The sequence below is a fragment of the Triturus cristatus genome, chromosome 7, assembly GCF_964204655.1.
Source record: "Triturus cristatus chromosome 7, aTriCri1.1, whole genome shotgun sequence".
Lineage (NCBI taxonomy): Eukaryota > Metazoa > Chordata > Amphibia > Caudata > Salamandridae > Triturus > Triturus cristatus.
Window position 1 is genome coordinate 1751454889 of NC_140590.1, and position 24915 is coordinate 1751479803.

Sequence of the window (24915 nt, forward strand, 5' to 3'; positions counted from 1 at the left end):
GTTTTCCTCTCACTGCGACGTATCTGCCCTGTGTGTCGATCATGGTGTCTTCTACTATGAAGGGAGTGCCATGCCTAACCCAGATTAGTGCCATAGCCGAGTATCCTGTAGCAAACATTTGTGCCCTCCACTGTTTTTTTAAGCGGGGTATCTCGCCCGCGATTATATGCGTCTCCTGCAGCAATGCGATGTTGATGCGATGGTGCTTGAGATAAGAGTAGATGAGGTACCTCCGTGACGGGTTGTTATGCCACGCACATTCCATGTGCCTATCCTAAATGTCGCCATGTATCTAGTAATAGTGGTCTAGTGGCTATTCTACATATCTGGCACTGCAGAACCGGAGGGCCGCAGACATGAGGGCTGGTGCCTGGTTCCCATAATGGGCGGAAGGGCGTGGTGCTATCCCCTGGTGTCCCATGCGAGTTGAGTGGCTCAGCTAAAGTGAACAAAAGAAAAATCCCTAAGGAAAACATAAATAACTACAATCCCAAAAGGGCGAGACCGCAACAGGCAGTCGCCCAAACTGTCACCAGAGGTGACCGTCTAATTACACCAAAGTCGGGGTCAGCTGCGCCTAAACAATGAAGGTATTGGTCCGTACCATGGTACACGGCTCCGGCGGGCCCTTCCAGCCAGGGGCCATTTCCGAAGACAAGTGGAGAGACTTAAGAAATGCAAACTATGTTGCCAGTGCCCAATGTACTGCCCGTCTATTTACTGTCAGGTGACGTAGGCCCTACTTGATACCGCGCTAGGGTATAATAAGCCATGACTGCCTACCGCCTCCACCCAGTCGCCACCCAACACAACATTAGTTAAATATGACCAACAGCGTCTAAATTTCACATCTCTAGAGTGTAACAGTGGATATCAGTTATACTTGCGATTACAGCAGCAGCACTACGGTTTTCATGATAGTGGAAGTCCCAATGTTATTAGGTAAGATCATGAGATGTCTGCGGGGTGATCTCCGGCAGTACACAGGAGTCTTGTGACAGCTGAAGAGTGGCCGGGTAGTCGTCATCACTGACCAAAGCGTCCTCCTCAGATCCAGATTTCGATATCCGCCCATCATTGCAGCTCAGTTCCTGTACGGCCTGTAGTGGCGGAGTGGTCATGCTGAGGAAGTCAACAAGACGTACTTCGGTGGCCATGTTCCAACTCCAATGGGGTGGTGATGAGGGCAGTGGTGTGCAGTGGGCATTGCGAAGGCGAGATGTACGCAGTGGTGGTCAGTCCAGAGGAGTTTGTTGGTGTGGCTGTAGGTGAAGTTCCCACTGGTGGAGAAAACGGGGTTGAGCATGTGCACAGCTGTGTGAGTTGGTGCAGTGACTAGTTTCTTGAGTCCGATGTTGGTTCTCCAGTAGGGATGAGTGGTTCTGGTCACTGGGGTTTTCCAGGTGGAACTTGAGTTCTTGAGGTAGGATGTATTTGGTGGATGTGAGAGCCTGGGGTACGATGAGGTGTACAATGGCGTCTGTGAAGGGTGGGCGGTGGCCGGGGGGCCTGTAGACAAGGAAGGGACACCTTCCTGCACATAAATAATCTTTCCCCACAATGCAGGCACCCTTGCACTATGGTGGACCAGCGCAGGGGAAATACAGGGCTGCACCGTATTGTTGTAAAATGGCGCATCAATGGTGTCGCAAGGATGGTGCAGTGAAAAGTGACACATCACTGTTTTTCCCCAGCGATGCACCAATTTTCATAAATGATGCCCTGAATATGCATTTCTTCTTCCCCTGGGACTCTGGCTGGTTATCCTGGCTGTTGGGGGAGGGTGGGGGGTTGTTGCCCTGTGCTGAACTTGGACCTGGCTGTTCCATTCTGCATTCTGGAGGTTTTTTTTTTTCCTCCTTAGAAGTGTATTAATAAACTCTTTTTGCCGCTAGATGCTGAAAAGTGATGTTGGGCTGACTAGCGTGAACTTTTTTACCCCTATTTGGCCGCTTGTCACTTTTTTCATGCTAACGTGAATTTTTTATCGCCTTGATGCTAGAGTTGGTCTCAGGCCACTTACTGATCCTAACACCATGTAGCGAGGTATTGTAAATACATTGAAACATAGCGTTAGGATATGCAGATCGGCAGCTGTAAATCAATTGCCACTAAACAACGTGAAAACTGCTTAGAGTTAATTCTTGTAAATATACCCTTAAGTTTCAGCACTTACTTTGAAAGTGCATGTTTTGAGCCCAGCAAATGCAATCGGATACATACATGCATCTCAGCAATCTACAGGATTAGATCATCCATTTACACATCATTAGGTCTGGTGTTAGTCAAGATTTTTTGATTTTGAAAAAATAAATGTATAATATACCTATTGAAAGGGACTTTAAACCATCTTTCTTAATCCATTAGACTGCTGGTGTGTCATTCACATTTTGCTTCTGCCACTATAGCATGATGCAGGGGGTCATCTCACTTCAGCCAACAGGTAACCTTCATTTTCAGTGACTACATTTTGCTCTTTCACAAAGAGTACATCAGGACACAAGCAAGGTCACTTCTGTGCGAAAGTTTTTTTGTTATTAATTTATAACTTTCATGTTGCCTTTGTGTTTAGAGTATGATGTGATGGAGCAAGATGGCGGTTGCCTAGAATGCCGTGCTAGCCGCCTTACACAGCTCCGGTGATATGGTGATTTTGGATGGTCGCTAAGGAAGGCTTTTGACTCTGGACTTACCGCTACGCTTTGGGGAGCTACTTGGCATGCAACAGTCCCCCCTCGGTAGGCTAGATGCACTCTTGGAGTTTCTTGTTCACTCCAGAGGAGAGCGACGAGTGGTTGCGAGGATCCTGACGAGGCTGATGGAAGGCGGCACTAGGGGTACGGCGCGGAACAGTGGTTCAACTACTGTGATGCCGCCTCGTATTAGCAAGCAACAGCAAGCTGCAAGGAAAAAGGAAAAAGAGAAAGACCAGGGGATACGCGGACGCAAAATGGAAAGTGAAAGCAGGAAACACCACAGACAAGTGGTAGTGAATCCGAGGTCACCGAAGGACTTCCGGGCCACAAGTGGCAGACCCTTACAGGCAGACTCCAAACAGCCTGTAATCTCCTCAATTTTCAGTGAGCTTATACGGCGCATCGGCCTGCCTGATCTGGACAAGGGGGAGAATGGAGGACCCCATCTGCCAGCAACTGACCTAACTGTAAGTACTGACAAAGCGGCTAAGGTGGGGGCTGAGGAGGGAGCTGCTCCAGTTCTTATTCCAGGGGCCCTGGCATATGGGTAAGAAGGGCTAGTGGAGGAGGCAGAGGGGGGTGCCTGTGGCATTACTCCCTCCCAATCCCCAGAATTATTTTATTAACTAGGCAACTCCTCTCAGTATACTTGATGTGGAACCATCGGACAGTTTTGATGCAAGAAATCTGAACTCACCTAATGAAGGAGATACATTTTTTACCCTAACAGATGATTCAGACAGCTCAAACTTAACCGAGGATCTCTCTGACGAATGAGATCTGGATTCTTGTGGATTTGATAGTACTACCTCTGCAGGAGCTAAAGCCCAGAGTACGCAAAAACGCCTTGTTAAAAAGAGGACAATCAAAAATAGCTCCGCTAGTAAGGATATCTCAACCTGCAATAATAAGCCCATAGCCTTGGCCGCACCATCTCAGCTATTTTGGGATTATTCTGCAACACAACAGGTATACGAAGACGAGAGGGGACAACCAGCTGAATAAGCTAGCATGGCCTCAGAGATTCCTCCAATGGATTTAGTATATAATAGACTGAAGCAAGTACAAGGAGAAGCCAGAGCAGAGAATCGAAAAGCTCACCAAGCTGCAAAGAAAATCCAGGCAGCAATTTGCAAGGTCAACAAATGTTATTTAGATATGGCTGAGAGGATGACGACAATTGAAGCCTGGACAGTTGCTATTGAAGAGTCTACCTGTGCCTTACAGGCGAGAGTGGATAGTCATGATGCCCAGCTTATAGATGTCTATTGGAATCTGGAGGATTTTGAAAACTGCCAGCAGCGGAACAATTTGGGTTTTTTAGGAATAGCAGAGAATGTCGAGGGCAATAACGTCAGAGCCTTTATTATCAACCTGCTTAGAGGGGTCTGCCCTGAGTTGTCTAACTGGAACTGGGACACCAAAATACAACGGGCACACAGAGAGCAATACTAGTCTTGCTCTCTGTCCCAAATAAAAGCTCAAGAATTTCTAAACAAGATTCATCCTGGTCAAAAGGGCTCTAAAGAAGGAAACATCGGCTAAAGACGCGTAACTAATTTGACTTCTCCTTGATGGCTCCCTAGGACTTGGACTGGGATCCGGGTCTCCCGTAGGGATATTTCCCCAGAGGACATAGAAGAAAAATGTTTTCTCTGTTGTCCACTTTTTCTTCTTTTTCTTGATTTCTATGTTTCATTACTTGCCTATGGTCCCTCTTTGTGGCTTTTCTTTTTCACTGGAGTTGGAGTGGGGTAGGAGTGGGCACCTTAGTAGGAGCCATCACTAGGGTCTTGTTTGACCCTCTGCTCCATGTGGGGGTTGAGGTTTGGGGGTGGGATTCCAGGCTTAGGGAGATGGGAGGGTGGTGGATGGGGCCCTAAGGGGGGCTTAAGCAGACAAAGATGCAAGTATGAAGGAAAGAAGTGGATGGAGATGTAGAGATTCTCTTTGTGTATCAGCTTAGCAATATGTTTTGGTTGAGGTCTATTACTGGGGTGCTTGATTTTTCCTTTGATTAAATGAATAAACGTTATATTGTTTCTGTTAACATATGCAGGCTCAATGACAGCGGAAGAGGCAAAGGATCTCCTTTGATTTAAAGATGTTGAAAGCGGATATAGTGTGTCTCCAAGAGACGCATAATGAGAACTCCCGTAGAAATCTACTTACTGGCTTTGGCTTTCAGGTGATGTGCTGTACCATGCAGGGAACCCACACCAAGGGGGTTCCTATTCTTTCTAAAAGGGGTATCTGTAATTTTCCTCGGTCCTGCTCAGATTGTCTGGGCCGATGGGCTATTACAGATTGCCGTCTTGGTTTGGATTCCTTTACACTATGCTCTATTTATGGCCAAGTTTTAGATGATCCAACACTGCTAGGATGGCTTAATAGCGAGTTGGTGTCCTGGCCCTTACCTCTTATAATTTGTGGGGATTTTAATATTAATTTACCCTGCTTAGCAAATGGACTTGGGTATAAGAATTATGTTGGTAGGAAACCAAAAGTATTCTGTGTGCTGGCCGATCTACAAAATAGTCATGGGTTGGCATATGTATGGAAGGAGACAATGAAAGCAGAACCTGGCTATACATACTTTTCGGTCCCACATAAGGTGCATGCCAGACTTGACTATTTTTTTATCTCAAAAAGATTGACAAGGCATGCACATATTTCAAAATTCCCTATGGTAATGTCAGATCACAATCCTCTTGGTTTAGAGCTCCAAATAACCCAGCTCCCAAGAGTGGAGCGCACGAGGTCTTTTGAAAGGGCACTTCTCTTAGACCCACAATATGTAAGCTATATCCAAACATGGATTCCCCAGTTTTTTTTAGACAATCGGCAGTGCTCAGATAAGTGTTGTATGGGATATATTTAAGACCTACCTTAGGGGGGGAGACATTGAGGTATAATGTTGAGTGACTTTATTCAAACCTAACTAATGCCGACTTAAAACTTGTTGATGCAATCTCTTCAGAAGATAAGTCTGATGTAGCCCTTCTGGAACTGGCAAACACTAAAGCTAGGATAATAGATATGTCTGTAAAAAAGGCTGCGGATCAGTATTTGGTACGGCAGGAGAAAGTATACGAGTATAATGAAAAGGTAGGCCAAAATCTCGCTTTTAGAGCAAGATTTATAACTGTGGGCGGACAAATAAGGGAAATAAGAGATCCGGTGCTTGGGGAGAAATCTGATCCGGCTGAGATTAGGGCTGCATTTCAGCGGTTCGACCAACAATTGTACTCCAAGGCTAGCGATGATTCTAATACCATGGGGTGATATCTTTCCACTTCATGCGAGGAGATTCTTGAAGAATGCAACAGGAGGAGAATAGATCAGTTTATTTCATCAGAATGGATAGAAGTAGCTATCAAGAGTTTAAAATCCGGGAAAGCAACCGGCATGGACTCTATCCCCGAAGAATTCTATAAAAGGACATCCAGCTAAATTGATGCAGGAGGTAGAGAAAGGGAATACCCCCCCGGATAGTTGGGCTACGGCTAGGATTGCAGTTTTTCTAAAAAAGAATAAACCAGCTAGGCTCATATCGTCCAATTACACTTATTAATAGTGACTCCAAGATTAATGCAAAAATCTTAACCACAGTTATCAGCTTCATTACATCTCCCGTACAACATGGCTTTATCCCCGCCAAGTGGACAACTGATCATATCCGATGAGTCATAACCCTCTTTGATGCGGCTGCGTTTACTAAAGATCCTATGGCTGTAATTTTGTTAGACGCCGAAAAAGAGTTTGATCGGGTGTGCTGGCCGTATCTTTGGGAGGTGATGGCTCATAAGGGCATCAGACAGGGATTTATTAGATCAGTGAAAGCCCCTTATTATAATCCCAGGGCTAGGATCTCTATCCGAAGAAGTAATTATAGAACAATGTACTAGGAAAGGATGTCCCTGTTCCCCACTTTTATTTGCCCTCTATATTGACCACCGGATCAGATAAATTCAATACAAACGGGCAATCCAGCCGATTAGGTCACCTGGAGGGGAAGACTAAAATGTTGGCGTACGTCGATGATCTTGCTATCGTTACTTCTCAACCCAGCGGCACATTATTAGAGATTGAAAATGAAGCCAAAAGATTTGGCCAGTTCTCTGGTTACTTTTTGAATAGGGAAAAAACTCAGGTTATTATTAATAAAGATGAACTCCTGGTTGATGGGCGGGTTACTGAGGAAGCAGTATACCTTGGGGTGATTATCAAATCCGTGGTAGGAAAGATTGTGGAAGCTAACCTGATGCCCTTAATTTTCAAAGCAAAAAAAGATTTTTGGAGATGGAATAACCTGGGATTGTCAGTGATCGGTCGGACCAATCTGATCAAAATGATATTTTTACTTTGGATCTCATATCTTTTCCGGGCTATCCCGCTGTCAATAGGTAATAATTGGTTTAAGTTAATTGATCAGATAGTGACATCATTTTTGTGGGCATATGCCAACCCCAGGAGAGCGTTTAGATTTTTGAACGGGGAGAGCTGGTGGTGCCCAATTCTTTTTTTTGTAAATCTTTTCATTAAACATGACAGGTTAAAATAACAATTACCATGTAAGCCAAGCAGTATTTACATCACCATTATACATTACAGTCCTACGGTCACCGGTAAGAGTACTTTTTCCCGTAACACCTTGCTTCCCTAGCCCACATCTACTATCATTTCCCCCCACTTCTATGGGGAATCTTCCATTTGGTCGCCTCTCCCGAATAGTCTCCCCCGACTGGAATTGCACACAGGTTCCCCAGATACGGGCAGTGCCCAATTTTAAATTGTACTTTTGGGGCGCTGCATTACAACAACTGGCTACCCTTTTGGGTAAGAAAGGGGACAACATAGGACAGTGTGGGGTGACCCCATCTATATACGAGCTTATGCTGGGGGAAACGAGAAGGGGATGTCTCCTGCGACAAATCGAATTTGGAAACTATAAAAGAGTACGATTTAAGGATGTAATAGTGGCTTATCGTATATGGGGTAAAGTGTGTAAAAGAATAGGCCTTAGGAGATTCAATAATTATAACCCGATACAGGATAATCCGTGGCTGCCAGAGATTTTCCAAGATTCATATGTGTGTAAATGGATGACACATGGAGTTTGAACATTAGGAGATTTTTTTATTCGAGTTTCATTGAAAACTTTTGATATTATTGAAAAAAAATTCAACCTTGACCACAAGGGTTTCTTTAAATACCTACAAATCAGGGACTTTTTAATGAAGAAAGGTGGTGGGATGAGGGGATCAAAAAGATAGCGGTTATGGGGGTGATTATGGCAGACGACATCGGGATAGGGGCCCTTGTAAAAGCCCTAAATAATACGATGAAAGATGATTTGTAAGAGGTGTGGCGCAGCGGCCAGGGTGCCTGACTCCGGACCATGGTTTCATGGTTCAATCCCCGGCGCTGGCAGCAGGTTAGCCCAGCACCATGTGACTCTGGGAAATAGCTTGCTTAATCTTCCCGAAGGCCCCCAGCACCGGGACACCTCTCCGGAGGTAGCTGTGTGCTGTACAAATGCTGGTATTTCATTTAATTTTCATTTAGTTAAGCTTTCAAAAGGGTGGGAGGATAAGATTAATGCTCCACCTGATGACCTATTAAGGTCTTTTGGAAGATGCTCATAGGTTTTTAATTTCAACCAATTTACAGGCTCAACATTTTAAAACCTGTTTCAATCTTTATATAACTCCAGGAAAGATTGTCAAGTGGGGAGAGGTCACTGGGACGAGATGCCCCAGATGTAAAGATTTTGCGACAGATCTGGTTCATATGTTGACTACTTGCCCTATGTTAGGTAGCCTTAAATCAGAGATTAATACATTTTTGGTAGAAAACCTGGGGATCGATATTGTTTTATCCTCTCGATGGGGTTTGCTAGGGGTTGATGATGAAATCTGCCTGACAACAGTCAGGCTCAACCCCTTTCCTCCTGTATTTCAGCAATGGTTTACCCGCTTATTGTCAATTTATCATCTGGAAAGGGCTATCTATTCTTGAAGACAAGGGAAAAAATGTCAAGAGTCTGGCTTCCTCTTTGTAACTTGGAAACCATTTTATGATTTGAAGTAGCAGTTGAACTCCCACCTAATGATGTGGTTCTTCTTTTTTCTCTTGTCTCCATCCTTTTCCCTTGTGGGGTTTTCTTTTCTTTTTTCTCTTTATTCTAAGATGGTTGAAGCTGCATATATATGTATGTACCTGATGCATTTTTTGTTGCTGTTGTTTCCTCTCTACCAAAACCTGGTTTGGATGAAATTGTTAATAGCTAGGGAAATTGTCTGCTTGCGGGTGGAGGGGAGTGGGGTTATTATTATTATTAGATTATGGTGCAAAATCAATAAAAAAAATGTTTTTTAAATAGAGTCTTATGTGACAGCAGGATGCTTTATACCACCACAGGCTTCATTCCACACTTTATCAGTTTCTGTCTCCTGACAATGCTGTTGTAAATTCCTTATGGGAAAGTCCTTTGTTAATCTGACTTTCTCAGATAAACAAAGGACACTCTAAACGGAATTTCACAGCATTACAGATTGCATCCATTTGAATCTGTTCTGTATTAAGGTATCAACATTTTCAATATACATTTGAATTCATAGGTGGACAATTTTCCCAAACATGGTTATTCTGGACTCAACTTTACCATTTTTCTTTAATAAACTTTGCCCAGGAAGAAAACCAGCCGTTATCATGTTTATTTTGCAGCACTTGTAACACTTTTTAAAATTCCTGTTTTCCTTACTTCTTCCTTAGTTTTTTCTTCACTTCTCTCTAACTTTCTTTCATTCACTCTTCTCTCCTTTCTTTTTTTCTCTTTCCTTTTTCCTTTTTTTCCTTATTTCTTTCTTTCTTTCCATTCTTTCATTCATTCTTTCCTTTTTTCCTTCATTCTGTTTTTCTTCTTTCTTGATTCCTTTTTTATTTCATTCTGTTTTGCTTGTTTTTCTTTCCTTTTTTCTTTCATTCAATCATTCCCTTTCTTCTTTTTTGCTTTCCTTATTTCTTTCATTGTTTCATTGTTTCTGTTTTGCTTTCATTTCTTATTCCTTCTTCACTTCTTTCTTGCTTTCCTTTTTTCTTTTAGTCATTCTTTCCCTCTTTCCTTTTTTTCTTTCATCCCTTCTTTCCTGGTTTCTGATTTTCTATATTTTTTTCATTACTTTCCTTCTTTCTTGCTTTCCTTTTCTTTCAATCCTTCTTCCTTTCTTGTCTGCATTCTTGCTTTCTTTCTCTCTTGCCTTCTTTCTTTCTCTCTTTCCAGCTTCTTGGTTTAATTCATTTTTTCCTCCTTTTTTGCTTTAATTCTTTCTTTCTGGTCTTCATTTCTTCATTTTTACTTTCTTTTGTTCTTCCCATCTTCCTTTCCTTGTCTATTACTTTCTTACTTTCTTTCCTTCTGTCTTACTTTATTTCTCCCTCTTTATTAATATTTCTATTGTCTCTTTGTCTATTTCTTCTATTTTCTTTCCTTTTTCTTTCTTTCTTATTCTCTTTGTCTTTCTTTATTTTATTCCTTCCTATTTGCTTTCATTCCTTGTTTGCTTCTTTCTTGCTTGCTGTCTTTATATGCTTCATTATTTCTTCCTTGACTTCTTTCTTTCCTACTTTTTGCATTCCTATTTTCTTTCCTTCTTTCATGCCTTCCTTCTTTCTTGCCTTCTTCTTTTCTTCTTTGTTGCCTTCTTTCATTCCTTCCTGCCTTCGTTCTTTCATTCTTATCTGTCTTTCTTTCTTTCTTTCTTCTTTCTTTTTTTCTTTCTTTCTTTCTTTCTTTCTTTCTTTCTTTCTTTCTTTCTTTCTTTCTTTCTTTCTTTCTTTCTTCTCCATTCTCTCTTTCCTTTCTTTCTTTTTTCTAGCTTACGTTCTATCTTTCTTTCTCAAACACTAGAGACTGGAAGCCAATGGCATATCAATTGGCTTTTTTACATCTGTGTTAGCCAAGACTTTTTAATTAAAAAAAAGTATGTGTGTGACATAGTTACTTATAGGGATTTTCAGCCACACTTCATCCATTTGTCTGTGCCTGTACCATTCGTGGTTTCCTCCAACCCACTATTAAGGGGTAATTCATCACCTCACTTCAGCAATTGGCTGACTTCACTATGAGTTAAGGCAAGCTGTTCTTTCACAAGAAGCACATCAACACATAAAGTAGTTCTCTTCAGGGCCAGGGATTACTATGGTAATGTGTTCTTTTTTGAGACTAGAAAACATTTTTGCCCTTGGTCAATGTTTTTTATTAGATTGGCAGAAGCCCAGTAGCTTCCCAAACTCTACACCTTTGCAAAGGCAAGACAAAACAAAGAAGCATTGCCAAAAGGCTGTAAGAGGATGTTAGTCCGAGTGACTTTTCTAAATACTTGTTTTTACTTTGCAAACTACATCGTTATGGGAGCTGCAGTGCTGTGAACCAGGAAAGTTTCACCACTCGCTCTTTCCTGGTGCTGTTCTCGTCTCATTGTAATAAACTAAACACAAACCTACAGTTAGCAGGAGGCGCTTTGGAAGATGTCTGACAGGGTCTTTATAATTAGGGAAACAAAATACCAGCCATTTGTTTATGTTTTGCTGCTCAGAAAGGGCCTAGAGGAAAATGAGTGTTGTAATATTCATAACATACATAACATGGCTATTACATAGCTGTTTGTATTAACGATTAGTTAGAGTTAATTTAGACAGTTGGCAAACATATTGTATGTGATTTTCTCACGTTGTGTTAATTGTTTTAATTTTATATTTCAAAAGAGAACAATTCCAGCCCCTCCCCTGCTTATTGCAATTGTTGTACTGGCACACCAGCCTTGAAGGGTTAGGCCAGCCCAGTCAAGAAACAGCACCCCAACTCACAAATGAGTGCTCTGGATCTGGGAGTCGGTCTGGACTGCCACAGTCACTCGAGTGACATCTGTGTGTGAAACAGGGAGATTGGACGAGGCCTCGTGAGCTCTGTGCTCTCCCCAGCCCTGCCCAGATCACAGAATGCAGTGGTAAGAAAGTGAAACCAACTCTGTCTGAAAGGTTTGTAGATCACGAGACCTCACTTGGGAGAAATAAGGCCCAACTGGACACAGCAAGTCATCCTGGGGTTCTGTGATCACACGAGTGAGAGACACAGTGACTGCACCACTGGCTGGAAATACATGTACTTACTACAGGCACCTTCACTGTCTGTACCCACCTCAAACAAACTGTTACAATCTAGGTACAGGGATAGAACAGTCTCCCTCCCACTATTAGGGTATTTTTTCAGTAATATTTATGAATTAATATGAATTAACAATTGCTATTATAATGGGGTATAGCAAGATAATATAGACAGCCTTATTTGACTGATTGATGAACACTTCAATCACCAAATAGAGACTGCGTGGAGATGACAATTGTTATGTGAAAGACTAGAAAATATTATGCATACATTTTGGGATCTGTTGAAATTTATGGGTAACATACAATTGTGGCATACTAAATGAAGAACTTGAACAATAGTAAGAAATGGAGGGCCATATTATCAAAAAGGGTGTTAAAATGATCGCTGCTTTGGGCTTGATAATATGCCCTTGTGAATTCCCATAGAAGCCCAGGTTTGATGTCCTTCACACCAGAACCTGGGCCTCTATTGGAATTCTATTGGAATTCTCTAAGGCATATTATAAAGCCCATTATCGCCACTTTAGCGGCAGTTTGCTGCCGCTAAAGCGGCGATAATTTTAAACGCCCTTCTTGATAATATGGCCCGAAATTCCACAGAAATTTTGAAAATAGGATTGGCAGACTTACACATTTTGATTCAAGGTGGATCCATTGACCCAGGTCCAGCGCCGCCCTGCGGGTGTGTTGAAAAGTCCAATCCAAGCATAGTTGGTTATTTTGGATGTCAGGTAATCCTGGACACAAGAAATACAATGATAGTTCTGGTATAAGCATAATGTCACTTTTCTATAGTAGAAATTTCATGAAAGTTATAGTTTACACCACGCAATGTCCATGCTAAGCAACTGCACGAACATGAGACAGAGGTTCAGGAAATGGCTACTATCATTAAACATGCATTAGATGTTTTGTATGTTTTTTTAAGTGTAGTTGCCCTCCCCCTCCCAAGAATATGTTTCTTAAATCTGCAAATACAGAACAACGTGTATTCAGTCCTGGGCTTTAATGGTTCAAATGCTTGTATTAGTCAAACGAAGCAACGAAAGACTACACTTCTCAGACCATGCTTAGGGTCAGATGTATTAAGTACTGGGTGCCAAAAAGAAATGGTGGGAATTTGCAAACAGTATTGAATTTTATCAGCCAACCTTTGTACTAATTAGTCGGTCGTAATCGGAACTATGTGATGAATATTAATGAGGCACGTCACAAATATGACTCACTCTGAATGGTGGCCATCACTGGAAAGGCACCTGCTGGGGCCAGCAGACCACCAGGTCTGTGGTCGCCTTTGAATAAAATAAACTTTTGTTAACAAGCGGCCTGTTTCCCTTAGAGGAGATGGGCTGCATTTGAAAAACCAAGTTACCCTTTTCTTGTAATATGTGTTTGAGAGTTGGCAGTGGTCTAGGGGTGTGCTGCCTCTTCTCCAACAAACCTTGTTTTGTATTCACAAAAGGGAAGAGTTTTGTGAATAGCTTGCCATATCAACTCAGGTGTCAGTAATTTTTCATTATTTTGGACGCAAAATATTGACAAAACAAAAGACTGAACAGGAGCATTACACATGTACTCTCTTAGTAGCTTTTGATTGCGTCTCACACGCAAAACTTTGGATGATTCTGACACAAATGGGTGTGGACCCCCCACTTTTAGATTTCTTGAGAGAGCTCTATTCTAAAGCATCAGCAAGGGTGCGTTTTGGCATGAAGGGGGAGTTGACAGCGTCTTTTGGAGCAGAGCGTGGAGTCAGGCAGGGATGCGTCCTGGCCCCCTTCCTCTTTTCTTTGTATACGAACGGCTTGGAGGAAGAGATGTTGAGGGGGGCCCAGGATCTCCCACGGGTAAAACAGCGCCTGATTCCGCTCTGCTCTATGCAGATGATGCGGTCATCTTGGCACGCACGCCGCGTGAATTACAGAAGTCCCTGAATAGGTACGTTGATTTTATGGATGGACTGGACTTACATGTGAATGTTAAAAAAACATTTGTCATGGTAGCAGGCCCTGGGAAAAATCGAGTAAAGAATACCTACCTTAAAGACCAAAAACTTGAGGTAACTGCCCAGTATTCCTACCTGGGTATTATGATGGACGAAAGGCTAAAATGGAGGTCAGCAGTTGAGGCCAGGTGCCATCTTTTTAAAAGAGCCATAATGTCCCTGATGAGCTTTTCCCAGAGACTGGGGAGAAGGGCCCCACTGGAGCTATTAAAAATCTATACCGCCAAGTGTCAGGCGATTGCGCTGTATGGGGCGGGAGTCTGGGGACATGTAGACATTAGTGCCCTTCAGGTGGCAGAAAACACCTTCCTCAGATTCCTTTTAACAACACCGACTAGGCCAATTTCATTGTTGAACGTGGACTATAAGATTTTTGCAGGGGTCCTGGCGGCAAGAATGGCTAAAGTAATAAAATCCATAGTACATGGAGATCAGAGAGGTTTTATCCCTGGCAGGCAGCTAAACGAACTAACCTTTCAGGCCATTGCTGCCATAGACGTCGCTACAGATAAAAAACTTCCCTTGACTATTGTGGCTATCGATGCCGCCAAGGCTTTCGACCAAGTGAATTGGTCATACTTATGGTTGGCTCTGTCCAGGTTTGGAATTCCAGAAAATTATGTAACAGCAGTTAGATCACTTCATCTTTCTCCCAGGGCAAACATTTTGATAAATGGGTCACTCACGGACTGGGTTCATATCTCGCGTGGAACAAGACAGGGGTGCCCTCTCTCCCCCCTATTGTTCAATCTTTATATTGAGCCCTTTGTCTGTCAGCTGAGAGGTGACCCGGTAATTAAACCTTTCAACATAGCAGATCTCACTCTAAAATTGGCCTTATATGCCGATGATCTCCTATTGTTTACATCTAACCCGGCAGAAGCCATTCCCAGGTTATTCAGGCAGGCAGAGTCCTTTGGGAAGATCTCGGGATATAAGATCAATAGGGAAAAGACTGAGATCATGCAATGGAATCAGGGGGTGGCAGCTCCAGATGTAAAACTGCGCATGAGATATCTTGGCATCCATCTGGCTCAGGATATCGCAGAGATACCGAAAGTAAATTTAAGTAGAGTTCATAAGGAGGTGTGTAACCTTTTGCTACGGTGGTCAGGCCTCCCGTTGAACATCTTTGGGAGAGTGAATCTAATTAAAATGATTATATTACCCAAAATCACTTTCCTGTTCAATTCCATCCCACTAATGTTTAGCCCATCAGATATAGCCAAACTCCAGGGGAAAATAGGCTCCTTCATTTGGAACACAAAGACTTCGAGAATCTCTTGGAAGAAAATGAGGAGAACCTTGAAAATGGGTGGGTTAGCCTTACCTGACTTACTCATATACTGCCACTCCTTTCATTTTAAAAACTTTAGACTCCTGGCTGATAAGATAGATGCCTCCTCTTTGGGTCTTCTGTTTCAGGCACTTCTTCATGGTATCCCACAAGGACAGGAATACTTTTTGTTCTAATTTGGAGATCCCAAATACTACAAAAAGGTGAGATTAAAAATTCTAAGTACGGCATTAAAAAATTGGATGTTTATCAGGAAAAGATTGGGCATCCCCTATTATGCTCCTAATGCCCCGATATGGGATTCACCGGGGACACCGGACTGCCTTAAGGACAAGCTTTCATCCCCACTTAAAACAGCAGGATTAGTACACTGGAGTGATATACAGAGAGACTCAGAGCTCCTTGATTGGGAATCTCTCTCGAGCTTGACCGGGGGAACACTTACCAGATTTAAATACTATCAGCTTTCGGGTTGGTGGGCCACCATTCCATGGAATATCAACATCCCAAACCCAAAGTTTGATTTGGTAAATAAAAAGGGCAGATGGCTAAAAGAACTCTCTTACTGGTATTGGGCTTTGATAGAGGTAGAGGGTGTAACCGAGCCTGAACTCCAAAAGTTGTGGGGCAATGTTATAGGTACAGACGTTAATACTCTGCGAGATTTATGGGCGGACTCCTTCACAATGCTCCATTTGGTGGTTAAGTCTGCCCCCCTAAAAAAAAGAAATCACCTCTTTACATTGTATAGAGTATACGTTTCACCTAAAAAATTAGTCAAAATTACAAGTTTAGAATGCTATTGCCCGAGATGCAAATTGTTAGCCGCAGACGATCTGCATATGTTTGTAGAATGCCCATTGTTAAAGAATTATTGGCTTAAAATTCAAGGGTTCCTGGCTGAGGTACTAGGCAGACAATTAGCAGTGACTACTAGGATGATTATGTTTGGATTAACATCGCATGCTGAACAGAATGATCCGGCTTCTAAATTTATTTTTTATGTTATCATCCTGGCACGACGGGAAATATGTAAGGCCTGGAAGAGTGAAAATGCCCCAAATTTTGCAGATTGTCTGAAGTACCTTATTTACATAAGTGAATTTGATATGGCCTGTGATAGCACAAGCCAGGATAAGATTTGGGCGGCCCTTGTGGCATGGCGGAACAGATGAGTATATTCCAATGATTTTCACCTGGGCACTGTTGGTTCTTTGTCTCCAAAACATTTAAGGGTCAAATGGACTGAATGGAATGGGGTGGAATAAGAAAACAGTTGCTACTAGAGGGGTATTTCCTTCCCATCTCTCCTCAGACCCCAAAACATCGGGATCGGAATAACGCGGGAAGAGGAGAGGGGCGGGTTTCCCCATCTGGAATGCCCACTTTTGGTATATGAGGAATAAAAAAAAAAAAAAACAAAAAAAAAAAAAACAACACCGACTAGTACATCAATTTACGCTTCCCACTTGGAACTTGGAATCCCCTACCTGGTGGATTTGATAAGGATCCAACCATTATTGCTTTGGAGGCGCATCTGGACCTCTGATAAAAATGCCCTAACCCAGGCAATCGTGGTGGACTCAATGACTCTTGATCAATCTTCAAAAATAAAATGGCTTCGGTATGTTAGAAATTTCTTTAATTAGCTTGGTCTGGAGAAATATTACCTTGGACCCAGAGAAATTATTGACATACCGAAGAGAGCGTTGAAACAACTGGCTCTGAGTCATTTAGAGTCCCTGAGGTTGACCTCTGAGTCGACAAAACCCTCGGTCCTTCATGCCAACATGATTCAGTCCACTAATTCTATCCAGCCTTAGTTAACATTACAGATTTGTATGTACGATAGAATGTTACTGACAAGATTCAGACTAGACTTTTTTTTAAAGACTAGTAGCTTTTCCTGAGAGAAATAGGTGGGATTTAATTCTCACTACTTGTCCCTGTGATGAGGAATCAGCACAGTCTAATTTGCATACAATTTTGTTTTGTAAATTCCATCATCCACATCGGAAAATTTGGCTACTACCCTTACTAAGGCGATGGGGACTTAGACAGTGTCGCCCTGCAATGCTACGTCTCCAACTCTTAGAATCCGAACTGGTTTGTTATCATGTACTTAACTTTTTAAAAAGCATTCTGAAGCATAGGAAAAATCTGTAAAATTTACGCTGGATCTAGTCTCAAACGATGCAATGAAATTATATGATTCCTTGTTTTCAATATATATGATTTTGTGTTTGTACGAATTTTATTTATGTAAGATGATTTTTGTTCTTATATGAATTTGTATGATCAAAATGTTCCTTTTATGGTTTTCCAATGTGTAAAGCCGAATAAAGAAGATTTATTATTATTATTACATGTACTCTCTTAGTATCCTCTAATGTAAATTTCTATGCTATGTAATGGCAAAATCACATATCAGTGTCTGCTAAGTAACTTTGCCACAACTCCCAGACCTCATCATGCTTCTCTGAATATCCTACTAATTTATACACAAACTTTTAATCCCTGTATCTGACCTCCAGCGGTGGGCAATGCCTCTTTTGGCTGTAAGGAATCCCATAGCTCCCTGCTCTCTGGTAGACGGTTGTTAGGCTTGTCAGCCTTATGGTGGCCTTCCCCCAAACAGTTTGCATACATACTTCCACTTTTGTGCTGAAATTCATTTTTGTTGACCTTATGAATGTGCACTTAATCTCTGCTAACCAGTACTAAAGTGCTTGTGCTCACTCTCTCAAACATGGTTTAATTGGTTGACACCTGATTGGCATATTTGATGTACTTATAAGTACCTTGTAGTGTTGCATCTCATGTACCCAGGGCCTGTGAATTAAATGCTCCCAGTGGGCTTGCAGCACTTATTGTGCCACCTACGTAAGTAGCACGCTAAAACATGTCTCAGGCATACCATTTCAGCCTTAATGCAGTTTTATACTGCCACATTGTCTTGGTAATATAACCCTTTACCAACACTCAAACTCCCCTTTTATTGCATATTTCATCCCTAAGGTAGGGCCTTGGTAGCCCATAGGGCAGGGTGCATTGTAGTTAAAAGGTTGGACACATACTTTTAAGTTTTGCATGTCCTGTAGTGGAAAACTCCTACATTCGTTTTTCACTACTGTGAGGCCTGCCTGCCCCATAGGAGAATATTGGCTTGCCTTATTACATGTAATAAGTGATAAGTTGTAATTGGAATCAGGTAGCTATAACAATTTTTTATCTATGAATCTGTAAATAAAAATCCTCTTTAATGATAAGGTGTATTTCTAATTACAATTTTGAAAATGCCACTTTTAGAAAATTGCCATTTTCCTGCCCTTAGTCCTATGTGCCTGCAGCCTGTCTTGTGTCACATACCTGGGTATAACTGACAGTCAGACTTTGTGAATTCCTCCTAGACAGTCACACAGTAGAGGGATTAGGTGTGCCTGAATGAACCATATGCTGGAAGGTTGAGAGGCTGAGCTAAGCACAGGCCAACTTGCAACTGAATAGTCTGTGTTCTGCCTTCACATACAGGACCTACCATCTCCACATTGTCACTGCATCCAGCTTGGAACCAGGGCAGAAGAGTCAGAAAATTCCAAGCACTTCAAAGAACCTTTCTAGAAGCTTCTCCCACCTTCCAGAGGAAGGGCACCAGACTAAATGGGACCCTCAGACCCACTCTTCTGTTCATTCCTGGACCTACCGAAGGACTCGCAGAGGACTGCCTGCTGCTGTGACCTGCTGTGCACTTTGCAATATTGCTTTGCTCTACTTCGATGGACTGCTATGCTCCCTGGAGCCTGCCTTGAACCCTCAGAGGCCAGCCCTGCCTTTGAGCCCTGCATCTTCACCTGAACCCAAGACTACCAGAGTGACTCCAAGGGTTAGTTTGCTGGTCTTCTGTTCAGAGCCACAGGGAAACAAAAGTCTCCCACTATCTTGTACCTAAACATGGATATAGCCCGAGTGAGTCCTGAACCCCCAAGTGTATCCCACCAGTCCTGGACACTTGGGGGCATATTTACAAGCCCCTATCGCCACAGAAACGTCACTTTTTTTTAAAATTCCTGTGGACATATGGGCTTGAATGAATGAATGAATGAATGAATGAATGAATGAATGAATGAATGAATGAATGAAAGGAAACTTATAAACGCGCTACTTAGCCCGAAGGCATCAAGGCGCCTAACCAAAAACAATTCAATAGTGAGGCAGATCATATCTAAGCATAGGCCTTGGCGAAGAGCCATGTCTTAAGGGCCTTGCTAAAAGCCACCGCCGAGGGAAGAGATCTTATCTCCAAGGGCAGGGAGTTCCACTGCCTAGGAGCTGTGGTAAATAATTTAATTACCGGTACTTAATTTGATGCGGAAAATTATTAATAATAGCTCAGTAAAATAAGAGGCAGAATCCGTGGTATTAGAGGTTCGGAATGGGCTTTATTCCAAGAACAATTCAAATTGTGGACTTCATATTCCGTCACCACGGAGGTTCAGGAAGTGAAGAGCCATACATTATTGACAAGTAATCGTTTTTATAGAAAAGGCATTACAGCGAAACAGATGCAGGAGGCGTAACAATTGATAACAGAGATAAAACCATACATGCGTAACTAAAATAGGCGTAACTGGGCGTAACAAAAAAACGTCATTAGGTATGATGTCACAATGGGTGGTTTTCATGAAAGGATTTCACAATGTCAGCAGAAATATTTGGCAGAGATGCGCGCGCAGCAGCATGACGTGTGATTGACGTGCAACTAGGGGGTGAAGGGGACTTGACATTTAGCTCTACATGTGGAGACAAAAAGTCTGGGGGGTCAAGTCAACCTAATCCCAAATCATATCTAACATCCTATGTTTAAAGAACTATGTTATCCACAAGGAAAGGTCTCTCGAACAAAATCTATTCTATACTGACTGTGAGTGCATGTACAAGCGTCTAAGTGTCTACATGAGATGCGAGGGGCAGAAATCTTCCATAGTAACAGGGCTATGAATTACTTGCACAAGGACAGAGAAGCCGGGCCCTTAGCTCGGTAGCTGGAAGGATGTTTACTTAAACTACTAGACAGGAATGCATTGGATGAGGAGCGGAGCAGATAATCTTGAAGGTGAAATACAGTTTTTGGCAGGCAGGCAGACAGGCCGAGTCAGGCACCGTTAGCCGCGCAGGGAGTAGGACAAAGTTCATGGATACAGATGTGAGCTCAGACTGGAGCTGTCAGAGGTAGGAAGCAGGGAAAGGCTTGATGGCAGCATTCAGGGCCTACTCGCCTGAACTGCAAAATAGAGTAACTGAGCCATATAAAGTCGGTGGCCTTTCATACTTAGGAATGGAATATCCGACTCATTCATAGCAGATCTGAAAGAGGACATGTTGACGGTGGACGCACATGTATTTGCGTCTTCAAAACTGGAGCAGGAGGGAACATACATGTACTTGTAGCTTATACATGGAGCCGTTGGGGTCTAAGATAGGGGACATAACTGATCATAAAATTCATATTTCCTCATTCCCTCCTTGTCCCCTACTGACCTCAGGAGATATCGATCTTCATCAATCCATCAATTTGTTCATATAGTATCATTTGTTCTTCTTTCTTTATCCGGGATCTTGAACGAAAACTTTGATGTGGAATACACGATGTGGCACACAGACCACAAATCGCCGGCCCACATTGTAGACATAAGCAGCAACTGAATAGTAAAAGAGAAAGCCAATACCTAGGAAGGATAGTATTCTCCATCCCCAGGCTGACAACACGCTCCAAAACCAACCGGACCAAGTCCAGGTGCCTGGATTCTGGTGTATCTGGCTTACAATCTTATGAAGGCGAGTTATAGCTTTATATACAGATGGCGAATTTTCTGGGATGAATATGCAGCAACTTGATCCGATGATCCTACAAGCTCCGCCCCTATCGGCCAGGATGACGTCAAGGACAAGACGATTTTGAAGAACAACAATCCGCATCACAGACTGTTCCTCTGTTAAGTTGCCTAAGGCGGAAATAGTTTCATTTACTACGGCTTCAAGGGTCCTGGTTAATCTACGTATCAGCTTACTATTAGTGACTGTACCTATATAGGGAAAGAGACCTTTATTGAAATCTGTATATTTTTCCCATGCCGTTTCAGTGTAATCGACAATTGGGAGATCTCTCCGCTGTCTAGTGTGTACTAAATGGATATTCCTATGATAATCAGGAGGGGCTAGGAAAACAGGTGGCAGAAGGAATGCTATGTAACAGGTGCCATCCCAATCTAGGGGTAAGCGTATATATGCGGTATGACCACATATGAAATAGGAATGACGAGAAGCTCTAAATGTAGACTTGCCTTGATCACTGAATTTTATCACAGTGGTGCATTTACTATGGCCCATGTGTATGGAACCATTCTTTCTTACACATAATTCCCCTTTTACTGGGAATACTGACATGGCGGGCAAGATTGGTGTAGCTTCGGATTCAACGTTCAGAATCATGAGGTTAAGTGTAAAATTACCTAATCCATATACTTCATTTTCTAGATCAGTTCCTGTTCTTTTGGGAAGTCCCTCCTTGTTAGGGTAGCAGACTTTGAGTAAAACTAGGTTCAGGTTTCCCCATACCCAGTTGTCTTGATAAACTACTGAATTTGAATCTAGGGAATTGATCAAACTAAACCACGCTCCACAGGAGCCATTATGTGTGAATGGATATGGAAAGAGAGGCAAAACTCCTTTATAATCCTGATAGGGGGGGAGTCGGCCACATATCCAACAATTTGTAGCATTGCTGGTCTGATGGGAATGATGTAACATACTAATAAAAGTGTTATTACGCAGCGCAAATCTATAGGACAATTCATGCAGAGGTAATTCGCTAAAAGAATGTTCTGCAGTTACATTGTGATCATGCGTGAGAATAGGGTAATACATGTGCAATAGTATGCTGAAAATGATGATCAGAAAACTTAGGAAAAACAAAATTAATAACGTTACTGTGCAATGACTACGCAGTGATTTACAATACGCATGCTTTTTCAACTGTCTTTCTCTATTCAGGTCTAGAGGATACATGTCAGGGACAAATTCAACCGCTTCACCTTGGAGAGGACTTAAACAATCAAATTGTCTGACTTTTTAGACCTTAGTTTTAGTTTATAGAGTTCAGAGTTTGTAAATTCAGTCTTTTCAACCAAAGGGAGTTTTGAATCAGTCTGTGAGGGAATGCAGGACTGACTTTGTACATCGGATGGTAGTCCATAAAATTTCTTGATATGACTCGAGTGTAACCACCCTTTCCGACCTTCGATCTTCACGGCTGTCCTCGTCGTTAGTAGCACGAGTTGAGGCGATTTCCACCTAGGATCCAGCTGAGACTTCCGGTCAAAATTTCTCACTAGCACCAGGTCCCCGGGAACTACGTCATGGGTTTTTACCTCGGTGTTATCGGGAAAGGCTGCAGCTACCTGTGAACGACAAGATTGTAGTGCAGACATCAAGGAAGCCAGGTAATCTGTCAGCATATTACAGTCAACATCAGTGATTTTACGGGGTACAGGCGTCCCCCACATATTTGGTGGTCTACCGAAGATCACCTCATACGGGGATAGCCCTGTTCGAGAATGTGCTACCATTCTCATGTAAAAGAGTGCGACTGGTAAGGCTACTATCCAATCGATTCCTTTTTCTCTACATATTTTGGACAATCTAATTTTCAAAGTTTGATTATGGCGTTCCACGAGACCTGCTGCCTCGGGGTGTCGGACACAGTGAAATTTCCATTGATAGCCTAACAAAAGTGAAACGTGTTTCATTAGTTCGGATGAGAACGGCTGGCCGTTATCTGAGTAGACAACACGTGGTAAACCATACCGTGGGAAGAATTCTCGAACTAACTGTTTGGCAGTAGTCGGGGCAGTGTAATCTGAGACGGGATACGCCTCTGTCCAACGGGAAAGAGCGCATACAACTACAAGGACATATTTAAATCCTCGACAACGTTCCATCTGGATATAATCCATCTGGAGGACTTCAAAAGGGTGATCAGGAGGCTGAAATCCACCCTGCTCTACGGGAATGCTTTTACCTGGATTAAACTGACAACATATCATACAGGTACGGACTTTTTGTTTAGCTGCTGCTCGTAAATGTTTGTTGAATCAAATGTGTTGAATACTATCTAGCATAGCTTTTTCTCCTAGGTGCGCTGGACTATGTATTGTATTAATGACGACTTGAACCATGGAATCAGGAAGAAACCATATAGATTTTTCCTTCGTCATCCATCCTTGATCCGTTTGGATCCCTCCTAATTCAGTCCATTTCTTTATTTCATCTGGTGTAGCATGTGTCTGTATGTCAATTACGTCAAGAGCGGGATCCTTAACTGTCATGCAATGTGTTGGTGTCGGAACTATTGTCTTTGTCACGTCAGTTGTGTGAGTCTTATTCTGAGCAGTCTGTTTGGCTGTTCTGTCAGCTAAATCATTACCCTGAGAAATGATATCGGTAACTTTCGTATGGGCCTTGCATTTCATAATCGATATTGCAGTGGGTAGATGTATTGCATCTAATAGGGCATGAATGAGTGGTCCGTGCTGAATGTGGGCACCGTGAGAAGTTAAATAACCTCTCTCTCGCCACAGCACGCCGAAGTCATGGACGACTCCGAATGCATAACGTGAATCTGTGTATATGTTGACTTTCTTATTTGTGGCTTGAATACAGGCTTGTGTCAGAGCGATGAGCTCTGCTGCTTGAGCTGACAAAGTGTTAATACAATTTGTTTTGATGACTTCAGTGTCTGTTGTGACTGCATAAGCGGCCACTAACTCTCCTGTACTTGTTCTCATGCATGAACCGTCTACATACAACGTCAGGTCTGGATCTGACAATGGAACATCTGTCAAGTCTTGTCTGGGTTTCGTCGTGATAGTAATAACTTCAATACAATCATGTGCTAGTGGGTCTGTTCCGTTTACTGGCAAAAGTGTGGCAGGATTCAATGTATTACAACGTCTGATCTCTATATGTGGCTGAAACAATGTCAATTCATAACCGGTAAGTCTTGCTATAGTCAAGTGTTGTGTTTGCGTTCGGTTCAGAAGAACCTCTACTGCATGTGGTACTTGTACTGTCAATTGATGTCCTAATACTATAGAATCGCTTTGTCTGATTGCTAAGGCTGTCGCTGCCACTGATTTTAGGCACGCAGGAAGAGCTTGAGCTACGGGATCTAATGTGCTAGAAAAGTAGGCACACGGTTTGTGTGATCCTGCTTGTTCCTGTGTGAGTACTGACAAAGCAGCACCTTCGCGTTCTGTAACAAAGAGTGTAAAATGTTTATTGTAACATGGTGTCGCTAAAACAGGTGCTTGACATAAAGCTTTCTTTAAGTCTTCAAAAGCTTGTGTGTGTTCCTGAGTCCAAGGGAGGACAGTCGATGTGGCCGCCTCCTGTGTTGTCAACTGAATGAGTGGTTTTGCTAGAAATGCATATTGAGGGATCCACTGCCTACAATATGAAGTGAGGCCTATAAAAGCCCGCACCTCCTTTTGTGTCTTGGGTATTGGCATATTAGCAATTAACTGGATGCGATCTGGTGTAAGCTGCCTTCCCTCCTTGGACAGCGAGTGCCCAAGGTACACAACTCGCTGGACACAGAATTGCAGCTTAGAAGGGGACACCTTGTGCCCCTTTTCGGCTAGAAATTGTAAAACCGTCAGTGATGCTTTTTCACATTCAGGTTCGCTTCG

General features: G+C 42.6%; 1 protein-coding gene across 1 annotated transcript in view; it reads right to left on the bottom strand.

The window, feature by feature from the left end:
• LOC146812995 (killer cell lectin-like receptor subfamily B member 1B allele A) overlaps positions 1-24915 on the bottom strand; it is a 136711-nt gene that overhangs the window by 34324 nt on the left and 77472 nt on the right. Inside the window, exon 5 of the mRNA XM_085614664.1 lies at positions 12498-12604. Coding sequence (XP_085470790.1) covers positions 12498-12604 — 107 coding nt within the window. The remainder of the gene's footprint in view (positions 1-12497; positions 12605-24915) is intronic.